Here is a 12,399-nt window from a genome sequence, read left to right on the forward strand (position 1 = left end):
AATAATATTGGCCATGGCCAGCTACAGGCTGACGGCCATACCGGCCGGCATTCATGTGACATTTGGATACGCGCTCTTTGTACCAAAGAACACGAATAGAATAGAATAAGAATATATGTATACTATATGTTGAACGCGCGTGAGTTGTCATGTGGTCTGGCCAATTGTTGTAGTATTGTGTTGGTGTGTGAGAGTGTGTGGAAGGAGAAATGAAGGTTTTCCATATGCTAAGTTGCTTGGAACAGCTGACCATCAGCCATCATGAATTTCACTGCCATGTAGCTAGGTAGATTTGAACTGATTTATAACAATAATAATAATTCTTTCCATATATATTTATTCTCAACATCTTTCCCACAAAATAAAAAATTATTTAAGATTTCAGATGTGGGGTTTGAAGGCAGCCCAGGATGCAAATGGTAGTGATAAGTTATTTTTATTTCAGTCTTAATACCTAGTTTATATTTCAAAAAATAAAGGGAAGAATCCATTTCCAAGTAGGCTGATACGCTGGGGATTAGAGTTGGATGGATAATCCGTGAAGAGATATCCTAGACGGACCTTGTACATATACATTGAAAAATGTACCTAAAGGGACGCCTCTTAGCATTCATAATTTTTCTTTTAATATACCTACTTATACCAAATATGTAAGTCAATTTTATGGGTACATTTTAAATCTTTGTATGTTGATTTGAAAAATCAAGAATCCATTTCTAAATTTGTTAATTCAATCTTATTTTACAATGAAGAATTATTGAATATTAAAAAGTTTGTAATACGGATAACATTATTTGTGCCTAATAGATAATACAACAACTTTTCGTTTTGAATTTTATTTGTGCGCTTTTAATTCACCAGCCAAACAATAATAACCAACCAAATTTGCAGACGTTTTAAAAGATCACTGATAATTAGTGCGTTGGCTTTCATCTCGTATAGAAATATCTTATTCCAATAGTCCCACAAGCATTTATTTACGTAGAAATGTCATGCAGCCATAAAAATTACCTTGAAGTCCATATGACCATCAAACTTATAAATGAGACCCATTCAATGTCCCTCGACACCTGCAGTCAGCAAAGAAGACTCAAAGACCGTTATAAATCAAGTTTATGCCACTCGCCTGACCCAAAAGGATTGTAAGTGTTGTCCAGTTGGCTACTGGTTGACCTTGAATCCGTTTCTTACAGCCTTGCTGCTTATTATGATGCCTTTTCGGTGCTTCCATCTCTTGCTTTTTGCCTACTTGACGCATTTTTGCTTCTTATTTTTTGTCTACCAGTTCAGTTTTTATTTTACAAGTATTTATAAACTATGAACTTGTTTTTCTAGTTTCGCACTTGTTTGCCGGCCGCTTGGTTGACTGTTCCACATACTTGGCTTTGCCTGCTCCTGTTTTGCGTACCCCAGCGCCCCCCTGTCTATCACCTGGCGTTGGGTAAGACATGGCTTGCTAATTAAGGCGAAAACACAGCCTGAGCCTGAGAAGATTTTGATAAGGTAGGCTGAATTAGTAAGCTTGCGTCAATAATTATAGAATTTAATCTTTAGTTCATCGATTGTTTTGTGACTACGGCTAATCTTAATAGGCTAAACGCGCACGCCCCCTTGGGAGGGCAGATTTGCATTGACGTCAGGGAAAGTGCCTATAAATATAGTTTAGTCTAGGTTTGCAGCTTTGTTTTCCTATTTATTAATAGGTTCAGCCGGATGCAATAAAAATGTATAGCCCCTTTACTGTGCTTGTAAATTCAACTTAATAATTAGCTCCTTATCGTCTAAGCAGTTTCCATTGGCCATCGATTTTTGGGGGTAAGTCAGGCCACCACGCGCCCAACCTAATCAGACCTTGACAACGTGGATTAGTCCAGAATTGGCCCATTTCTTATCAAGCTACGGCCAGGCTTTCAACACATTTCAATTTTTTCTGCTCCATTTTTGGTGACAATATTTATTTGCTTGCTTTCTGCTCACCGATTTTGGCGATAAACCAAATGCGAACACTGCGCAGTGCCCAGAGGTTAACACCATAAAATGAAAATATACTATACATACATACATATAGTCTGTTCAGTAGTATAGTATATAAGTATGTGTAGAGTAGTACTATAGGAATTTATAGGCTTGTTTACGCGAAAATGCGCCGATAAGATGCCGCCCGAAAACCAACTCCAGAAGCTACTATGAAATGCGTTACTTTATTGTAGAAACAATTAAGCTATGGAGATACATAGATTGATTAGAAGATCACATCTTGGCCACCCGTGCCTTCAGTTCGTCCAGTTGCGCCGCCACAGGCTGGGGCAGATAGTCACCCACCTGAGCCTTGAAGTACTGCTCTATCTCCTGCGTCTCTTGCTGCCAGAAGTTCTTGCTCAGAGCGAAGAGTTCCTCCACATTCACATCATCCTCCAGACCAGACACATTTAGCGCTCCCTGGCTAGGCAAGCGACCGATAGGCGACTCTTGATAGCATTGCTCGCCTTCTACGCGTCTGAAGATCCAGTCGAGCACACGCGCGTTATCGCCAAAACCGGGCCATAGGAATTTCCCATCGGCGCTTTTGCGGAACCAGTTGACGTGGAAGATTTTTGGTACCTTACCGCGCTGCTCCATGCTCAGCCAATGGGCGAGATAGTCACCGAAGTTATAGCCGAAGAAGGGCCGCATAGCAAAGGGATCGTGCATAATGGTCTTTGCCTTGTGTTCTGCCGCCGCAGTCGCCTCGCTGCGCATAGAGGCGCCCAAAAAGACGCCATGGGCCCAATTGCGTGCCTCATAGACGAGCGGAACGCCATCAGGACGACGGCCACCAAACAAGATGGCTGAGATAGGCACGCCAGCAGGATCCTCCCAGGCCGGATCGATTATGGGACACTGGTCAGCCGGCGTACAAAAACGTGAGTTTGGATGTGCCGCCACACGGCCCGCTTCCTGGGACCACAGCTTGCCCAGCCAATCGGTTACCGTCACACTGGAAAGTTGCGCTTTATCCATGCCCTCCCAATATACGCCACCATCGGAGGTGGAGGCGACATTAGTAAACACTGTGTTCTGAAAAATTGTGTCCATGGCAATGGGGTTGGTGGAGCGTGAGGTGCCCGGTGCAACGCCAAAGAAGCCGTTCTCCGGATTTATTGCACGCAGAACACCCTTGGAGTCGAACTTCATCCAGGCAATGTCATCGCCCACACACTCCACTTTATAGCCGGGTAGTGTGGGTGTCATCATGGCGAGATTTGTTTTGCCGCACGCCGAGGGAAAGGCGGCAGCTACATAGATCTTCTTTCCCTGTGGATTGGTTATGCCCAGGATGAGCATGTGCTCAGCCAGCCATCCTTCGCGCTTGGCAATGGTGCTGCCAATGCGCAAAGCAAGGCACTTTTTGCCCAGCAGCGAATTGCCGCCATAGCCGGAGCCATAAGATACAATTTCATTATCGGATGGCTTATGCAAAATGATGGTGCGCTCGGGATCACAGGGCCAGGAGGGCTGGGCCTGTACACCACTGGCTGGCGTGCCGACGGAATGCAAACACTTGACAAATTGGCTATTTCCCTCTTGCAACACGTCCAGCACCTGACGACCTGCTCGAGTCATTATTTTCATGGATTCCACAACATAGGGCGAGTCGGTGATCTCAATTCCAATTTTCGATAGTCGTGAGCCGACGGGTCCCATGCTAAACGGTATCACGTACATAGTGCGACCCTTCATGCTGCCCGGCAAACGCGCTCCAATAGCTGCCTGCATATCCTCCTGCGATATCCAATTGCCAAGGGTACCAGGCGTCGCGTCTGGGGTCACTGGGACTGTCTGCTCCTTGCGGTCCGTGCATATGAAAGTCTTTGACTCAACACGCGCCACATCCGCCGGGTTAGTCCTGGCTAGCCAACAGTTCTTGTACTTCGGCAGAGGAACTATAGTGCCCTGCTTCAGCATCAGAGCCTGCAGCAGTTTGCTCTCCTCGACGCTGCCATCGCATATGTGGATACGCTCCGGCCGACATAGCTCCACACATTTCTCAACGTATTCCTTTACAACAGGTGTCAAGGATTTGGCATCGCCGTACTGTACAGAGAGCGCACGGCACACGAGACGGAAATTGTTGTAGCTGCGGGGGGCGACATTTAGGCTGCAATGAGAGAACGGAAAGAGAGATATAAGGCTTTCCTTGAAGGCACGAGGATTTGGAAATTTAGAAAATTTTAGCCCAGTGCCACTATCAGAGGCATTTGCTTTTTGAAATTGAAATAAATCCCAACTACATATATCATACACAACTGTACCATTCATTGAAATTCTAAGTAAGCTAGTATACAAGCACATGTATGTATATACATATACACTTCGAAGTATAAACGTATGTGTGGCTGTTTTACCCATGTTGCCGCCCAAGCATACTCGCCCATTTACAGTGAACATTGTTCTAAAGAAACTTTATGAGTATTCCTGCAACTTCTAATTTGTCTAAAGTCTACAACTTGTAATCAGTTATCATCTGTTAGAAATTGAAGCAGCTAAATTGCTTGGAGATGTCTTGGGAATAAATCCATTAAACGAAAAGAAATGTGGCACTAAGTTCATCTAATTTGGTTTTTACAAGAATTAGAACGTTGCTGGAATACTCTTATGGATGACAATCAACTTTTCTGAGACAGTTTATCAAGCAGATAAAATGAATTTTTTATATGGTTACATGGTATCTTCTTTTTCGTCTGAAAAGTCATAAAGTGATTTATATTTTAAAAATTTCCGAAACTCTTGCGATATGTACGAGTATATTATATTTAAGAGAACAACATTTGATGTGCACGCACGCAATATCTACTGTACAAACAAAGGCATACACACAGTGTATTCAAAAAACTTGCTGATCAGCTGTTGTCTGGTTGTTCAGGTTTCGGTTTCGGTGTCGGTCTCGGTTTCATAAAAAAAACTCGCTCCCAAACTCGAGCGGTCGCTCCTCTGTTTGGGGATTCCAAAGCCAACGTCGTGTCTGCGCTGCCCCAGCAACTAAAAGTACCAACAACCTTCAATAGTCGCTTGATGGCGAAGCTGCAATTCATTGCGCGCCCATACACATTCACATATAGTACATACATATATGTATATATGCATGTACATACATACATATATGCAGTATTGAGAAAAGAGCGCGTCATTTGCGTCACTTTCGTTAGAAGTGCTACACAGACACATATCGTTCATATATGTGTGTGTATGTGCGAGCACATACAAGCATGTTTCGACTAAATTGTATGATGCAACGTTTCATCAGCCAGTTAGGCAGCAAGTCAGGCAACGATTCAACAATCTAAGCGCCGCACAGTGGTCCACAACTGATTACTAAATGGTTAATACTCAATACATTACAATGCTGAACTGATAGCGAATACTTTAGTGAACCATACCATGTTTGAAATAATCAAAATAAATCACACATTCTGATAAAGGCGCCAAGAGCTAAAGAGATCGAGTAAAACATAAAAGTTCCTCTAATCTTTCCCTCTGGTTGAATGGACCCACTATGCGCAAAGCGCCACGCTCTGTGCTCTTTTCTTAATAACGAGTTTCCACAGCGAAAATGTATTTTTGGTTTCTTTGTTTTGGTCTCTCCGCTGCCTGTTGTCTGGCCGCAAAACCAAAACACGACTATGAATGGCTAGACGACAGTGTTTTGTGGCACACACTCACACACACACACTCATTTCCAGCACCAATCGCTAATCAATGCCAACCGGTAGCGGAGGTAGTTGTAGTTTGGGGCCACTAATTAGTGCGTGCGACGCATTTTATTTACATATGCCTGCAATTGTGACAGTTTTTTTTATGAAACTGAAGCGCTATGTAAACTACAATCGCCAATATCTACATCGCCATCACCATTGCCCTCGCTTCCGGCATCCAGTACGCTTATCAGCTCATAATGCTCGGTGTCGGCGTGTGTATTTGTATGTGTGCTTGTGTTTGTGTATCTATGGCCGCCCTTCACCCGCACCCGCACCCACACCCACTAACAGTTACATATTTACAATTTACAGCAATCATACCCATCAAGTCCGCTGCCTTTTACATTGTCGCTGGTTCAAAGTCCATTGCCTTGTCCGGGCTGTTGCCGCCACCTTCGCACACTCACACTAACGGCCGTTTGTGACGTCATGTCTGGGCTCGATTTATGTAATCGTGTTTATGTATTTTTCAGCGCAGAATAAAAAAAAAACCTTATCAGACAACGCAAAAACATTATATTTTTTGGGAACTGCGCATTTATTTTCATTTCTGACTCGTCAACTTCTTGAATTTGTCGTATAGACCGAATTTCTCCATTTGATATAAGTAGTTCAACAGCTTTATATTATTAAACTTTTTATTATTAAAAAAAGTTATTCAATGACTATTTATTTATGTATTTCAAATGAATGTACATATATAAAGGCTGCCAACGTAAAGCATTCATTGAAGATTTCTTCAAATCAGTATTATAAGCAAGATACAAGTACCTCAAAAATTATGCATATGATGAGCTGTCTTCATCACTAGGAATGGAATTAATAAACATAGCTATGTAATAGTTGTCCTACTTTTAGAAAAACGAAACGAAAATAGAATAATTTAATACAGAATAGTTTATTTATTTGTTTTAATTAAAACTGAAATTTTTGGAACCAGACTTTGTAACAGTTATACATTTATTACAAACTTGTTAAATTAGGGCGGAGGTTCGAAGCCATTTGCCGATAAAAAGAATTTTTTTTTTGTTATGTTGAGGAATATCGACGCTTTTCATTAAATTTATATTTAAAGACTCTGGTGAGATTAAAACATCTTGTAATAGTCATAATATTTTAGGCATATTAAGGTTGATTAACTGCTAACAAATTTGTATTTGAATTAGTCTTTTCATTCTAAGAAATAATAAGTTAATGGCAATGATATTTTGGCCGCTTTAAACTAAAAGTTTCTTAGGAGTAAATTGTCGTTTACTTTCTAATTTCTTTGTTTGTTATTTAGCTTTGCTTTGTTTCGTTTGGCTTTCTACTCTTGTACTATTTATAATTTTGTTGTGTTATCTTTTATGAACGTCTGGCTGTCTGTAAAATGTATTTGAAAATCATTTTATATCGCAAAATGATAAGGGAGCAGACGACGACTCTGACCGAAGAAGCATAAACTGTTTAATTTGCTAGAAGCATTCTCGAACTTGCTGCGATGTACATTAATATATAAACATGGCAAATGATTACCATCCGAACTTTTGCTATCAGCTTATACTTGTATATATGTACATATGTATGTGGTTGTCTTAACACTCTGAGGCTAATTAGGCATCAGCGGTTTGTTCCCTTCTCGGCTGATATCTGCCACGCGCTTTGCTATAATGAGTGCGTAGATTATGAATTTTCTATTTGGTTGATATGACGATGGGATGCTGTCAATGCCCTTTTTGAAATGGCAAGTGGAAAGCTCATTTACTTACATACTCGAACATATATACGCATTGATTCTGTTTGTTTAAAATAGTCGCACATTGCGGGCATGACGCCATGAATGCTGACCGTTCGTGCATTTATTTTTGTTCAACATATTTAGTTTTATTTTTATTGAAAATTTCTTGCGTTGCAAAAAATAAACTGTGAAATGGCAAGCGCGTGTTTTTCAAACATATGTACATACATGCATAATACCTATGTGTATTTTCTTCTAGTATTTTTATATATACATAGGTATATATTTTGTATATTTACTTTATTTTATAGAGACACATGTACATATACATATATGCGTATAGTATTCTTGACGTGGCAGTTTTATTTTGAGCGCGTGGCAACCGCAATGGGAAATTTTATTTCATACGCATTTAAATATGCACGGTAAAGTATTTGAACAAAATATTCCAAATGGAATCAACTCTTCAAAGGCTGTTTAATAGTACAAGTACTATACTATATGTTTACGACTATTACGACTCATAATCAGACCTGGCGTAGACTACCAAGAACTGGTTTGTGCATTTGTCTGTTGTCGGTTGTCGGTTGTCTGCTGAGTTCATTAACTTTGCAACATACCGTCTAACTCAGGTTTCAAAATACAGACTGCGCAAAAAGGGACAGTCGTAGACGTTCGAGAGCCGCCCAATTAGGGTACTAAATTCTTATCAAATTGGCCTCAAATCGGCACTCAATTCTTATCAAACACATAGTAGCTAACTAGCTACAACCAGTTTTGGCTGCTTCATGTACAACCATAAATAAACCTACTTGTATAAATGCCGATATCATTATTAAATTTTTTATTTTCATAAATCATCATTTGTACGAGCTTAAATTTGTATTTATAATGCTATAAGCAGCTTCAGCCCCTTGCCTAGGGTATAGACTCCACAAAGACCAATGAATGAAATATTAATTTTTCTTTCAGTGTACTCCACTTACTATGGTCAACATTAAACATTGTCAGATACATAATATAACTCGATTTTCGTCTTTCTCTTAACTCTAGAAAATTGAGGTAATACCTAAATTTCACTATTTTCAAATTAGTTCGAATTTTTAGCTACCGGAACAGAAATTAACTTCATTCGGAAGTGTCTTAGAATTTTACTCTATTATTATAATTCTTGTCTAAGTTGACCTATTTTATTGGGTCAGGTAAACACAGAATAAATATTCACATTGTTGTTTCATAGTTACATATAGGTTTCCTTCCAGTCAATTAGATTTTTAATACTACATTCATTTCATGTTTATTGAAGTAATTTAGGTTGCCAACATTGCTGTTGCTGTTTATTTAAATATGTAAAAATGTAAACTGTGTATATTCAAATAAAGTATTTAGAGTCCCTACCGCATATCAAAGTACAAAAATCGAGGCTCAGCCACTGACTTACATAGTAGTTTTCCAACTGATAAGCGCAGCTGGCAGTTAATGTGCTTAAAGATGCTATAAATGGCTGATAATACTATTTCTGTTGTCATATAATGCAATATAATGATCTGTAAAAATACGCTCTATAATAATATTGACGTGGGTGCAACAAGCGGTCCTCCGGGTACAAAGAGCGAAAGTTCAATTGAAATGCAATGACAAAATGCTTTTTGTAACATTTAAACTGATATCAAATACAAAATCTATAAGATAACATAATATTGACACAGAAGCTAATTTGCAATACAAATTTAGGAAAGCATATACTATAAATATGTTATTTATATTTGAAGCTCTTACTTTGCGTTTTTATCACACAAGCACACATATACCAATACAAATACAGGTACTATTAATATATTTTCCACGTATTTTACTTAATTCCTACTGAAGAGTCGCGTATCGTGAATGAAACAAAGGCTGCGTCATCAGAAATAACCATGACATTGTCAACAAAATTTAAAAATTATTGGAATCATCAGCTATCGCATTAAAAACAAAAGGAAAAGAAAAATTAGGAATGCGTAGTAAACAAATAATTAGCTGATAAGCAATCAACCATTTGACATAATTGGCGCACAGAATGTGAGCAATATTTTATGTTATTGATTGATTTGTAAATTTAGGCGGCGTCTCAAATAACAATGACGATAGGCGCGTGCCCGCCGCTTTAAAATGCAATCAAATAATAAACAACAACAGTAAATACAGGCATATTTTTACAATCATTATATCAAAATACCAAACATACTTACATATGTATGTGCTTATATACATACGTACGTACGTATATACTCGTAGATTGGAATTTATTTCTCTTTGGAGCAAAATTAATAAATATTATTGTACATTTTTGTTTTCTTATACGCGTCCATGGGGGCTCGGCCTGAAAATAAGCTCAGCGTCAACACAGCCTACATCTACATACATTGTTGTTGTACTTATTGTTGTTGTCGTTGCTAAGGTTATCACCAGTGGCACAGGCGTTGTTGATGCCGTTGTCGCAGGTTGCCAGCAATTTCGAATTGCCGCAAATATGAAATTGCTCTCAGAGTGTGCCAAAGATACACAAATTTCCAGAGTTCATAATGTTAGACACGTGTGCCTGTCTGCATAAAATCCCCAAAACAAAGTGAAACAAAAACAAAAGCAATGACCAAAACACAAGTTTTGATAATGACTTTTGAGAATTTTTATGGCGTCTGCGAGCAAAGTAGAAAAAGTGGCGCGATCGGTTATTAATAAAACAAATAAAAAAAACTGTCCAATCGACCAGAATGCAAAAAAAAAGTAAAAGAAGCTAAAACCAAAACAGAAAACCAGCCAACAAGCCAAGCAAGTCAAGCAAAAAAGTCATGCATCGAGCCCGAGCCCCTAAAACCGCTTTGTTGCTAGGCGCCCTCGTAAGAGCGCACAGACAGAGTAAAAACAAAAACGCGTAAAACACCAACACATTCACACACCCGTCTATTGATAACACGAACGCGGCTCCTACGTCACACAATCACCACAAACACGGACACACACACTATCATACACACACAGACACACAATGATAACAAAACCCGCCTGTCCAGTGATCGTTAAGAACCAGCACACAAAGACGCGCCAAAACAAAGGCTGAAAAATATTCAACAACGCAGCCGTGTCGGTCCGAAGGGGATGGGAGGCGGACTATTCGAATAAAGCGAACAATTGGTAATTGAAAATTGTTGCCTTTTTTGTAGCATGCTTTTTAGCGCATGAGGGCACGACAAAAATTGGGCACCAGAGTGGCTTTCAATTAAATTAAACTTTATGTTACGCCCCGTCTTAACATTCAAAGCTGCACATATTTTTTGCTGCTGCCTAAAAGTAGGCAACATTTTGCAAAGGCAGACCAGAAATTAACTAGAAAGCTCTGCTGTTTTCATTGATAAAATCAGATGTGAGTAAAATGCTTGTGCGTGGTGGTGGGAGGTGCGTGAAAACTGTTTATAAACAAATATTGTTTTGAACTTGAGCATGCAGAACGAAGAAGAGAGACGGAGAGAGCGAGTGAGCAAGTAAGAGAAGAACAGCTGGCTTAAGACTACTACACAGTGACTATTCGCGCACTATAAAAAAATATATATACATACAAGTATATATATATTTTTGATCTTGTCGTCACAGCCACTGCAAGTGCATTGATCTTTAGGCTGTTTTTACGCCCATTTGTTGCACAGCTGCTCTGTTTCGCTGCCATGTCTTTCAATTTATTTGCAACGGAAGTGCGGAACTTGCGCTTTGGAGTGCGTGTCATGGAATTTTTTACTGAATCTGTAGCGCATTAAGTGCTGAGCATTTAAGAAAGTTCTCTCTCATCTAGAGTTTTCCTAATATTAATGTAGCAATAGCAATAATTATAATTGAGCTCTCATAATGAAACACACCAATACGAAAATACTTGTACTATATAGGAAATTATATCACATGAATTATTTAATGGATTTTCAGCTATGTACGTACATATGTATGAAGCTACAATATATGAATGATGCCATTAAAGGAATATGCTATTAAAGAATCATTTTGAATAATATTTTAGTTTTTCTTTGATGGCATTATTACATACTATATAACACCTATATATATTCTAATTCAGTTTATTGTTACGCATTACAAAAGCGGGTCAAGGGCTTAGCCTTGGTTCTAGTTGATAGCCCTGTACCTTTTTCCAGCTCTTTAAACAACTTCCATGACTATACTCGTATTTGAAATAGCAGTCTTTACCCTAACAACCGCAAAATGCCATTGACACGGTTCTCCCTCTATACTATATGAAGAAAATATCACATATGGCTCACCCGCTTCTGAGGAACTGCACACCGTTCAGCAACATTATTCTGCTTCTGTTAGTTCTTCTGGCACCTTCAATGCTCTTGGATGCTTCTGCTTTTCCCTTTGCTTTCACTTTTGGTCAGCAATTGTTGTTGCTTTGGCAAATGCAGTTTTATTTTCGTTAAATGAATTTATTTCGTTTTGTTTTGTTTATTTTTAACGTTCCTTTGTGGGCTCTGTTGTTCGGCAGCGATGTTTGCTAATTTCATTAAATTGACAATTTAATTGAAATTTGTACGTTTAATGGAAAAAATATACAAGTGCACTTTAAAATAAATTAATTAGGAAAGCGCGGCACAGAGTTTTTTTGCTGTTGTTGTTGTTTAAGCTTGTGGCACTTGTTGCGCTTCAATTTCCACAGCTGCGGTCGTTGTTTCGATGTCGTGGGCACTTGTTGCTGCGTTCGCACAACAAACCAAACTGAAACTCTATAGCAAGTATTGCGCTTAAGTAGCATATATGTACCTACTTATGTATATGTGAGTATGTATGTATATGTTTTTGTGGGTCGATGTTTGTATTTGTCTTTATTTCGCTCTTTCGATTCTGCCTTCTTGCTTATGCATGGGAGCATATACTCTGTCTGATAAGATAACCACTGCCCTG

General features: G+C 39.1%; 1 protein-coding gene across 1 annotated transcript; it reads right to left on the reverse strand.

The window, feature by feature from the left end:
• Nucleotides 1–2,182: 2,182 nt before the first annotated feature.
• On the reverse strand, nucleotides 2,183–12,206 carry LOC115634186 (phosphoenolpyruvate carboxykinase [GTP]-like). Its single transcript, XM_030531773.1, has 2 exons — nucleotides 11,760–12,206; nucleotides 2,183–4,138 (listed from the first exon to the last, which is right to left on the reverse strand). The coding sequence occupies exons 1-2, from the start codon at nucleotides 11,792–11,794 to the stop codon at nucleotides 2,251–2,253; spliced, it is 1,923 nt and encodes a 640-aa protein (XP_030387633.1). The 5' UTR covers nucleotides 11,795–12,206; the 3' UTR covers nucleotides 2,183–2,250.
• Between the last annotated feature and the right edge of the window lie 193 nt (nucleotides 12,207–12,399).

The sequence above is a fragment of the Scaptodrosophila lebanonensis genome, unplaced genomic scaffold, assembly GCF_003285725.1.
Source record: "Scaptodrosophila lebanonensis strain 11010-0011.00,11010-0021.00 unplaced genomic scaffold, SlebRS2 tig00000001-arrow-pilon, whole genome shotgun sequence".
Classification (NCBI taxonomy): domain Eukaryota; kingdom Metazoa; phylum Arthropoda; class Insecta; order Diptera; family Drosophilidae; genus Scaptodrosophila; species Scaptodrosophila lebanonensis.

Coding starts and splice junctions, on each gene's coding strand:
- LOC115634186 (XM_030531773.1), bottom strand. CDS start 11,794: ATGTTGCTGAACGGTGTGCAGTTCCTCAGAAGCGG. Junction 4,139..11,759: donor GTGCAGTTCCTCAGAAGCGG/GTGAGCCATATG, acceptor CTCTCATTGCAG/CCTAAATGTCGCCCCCCGCA.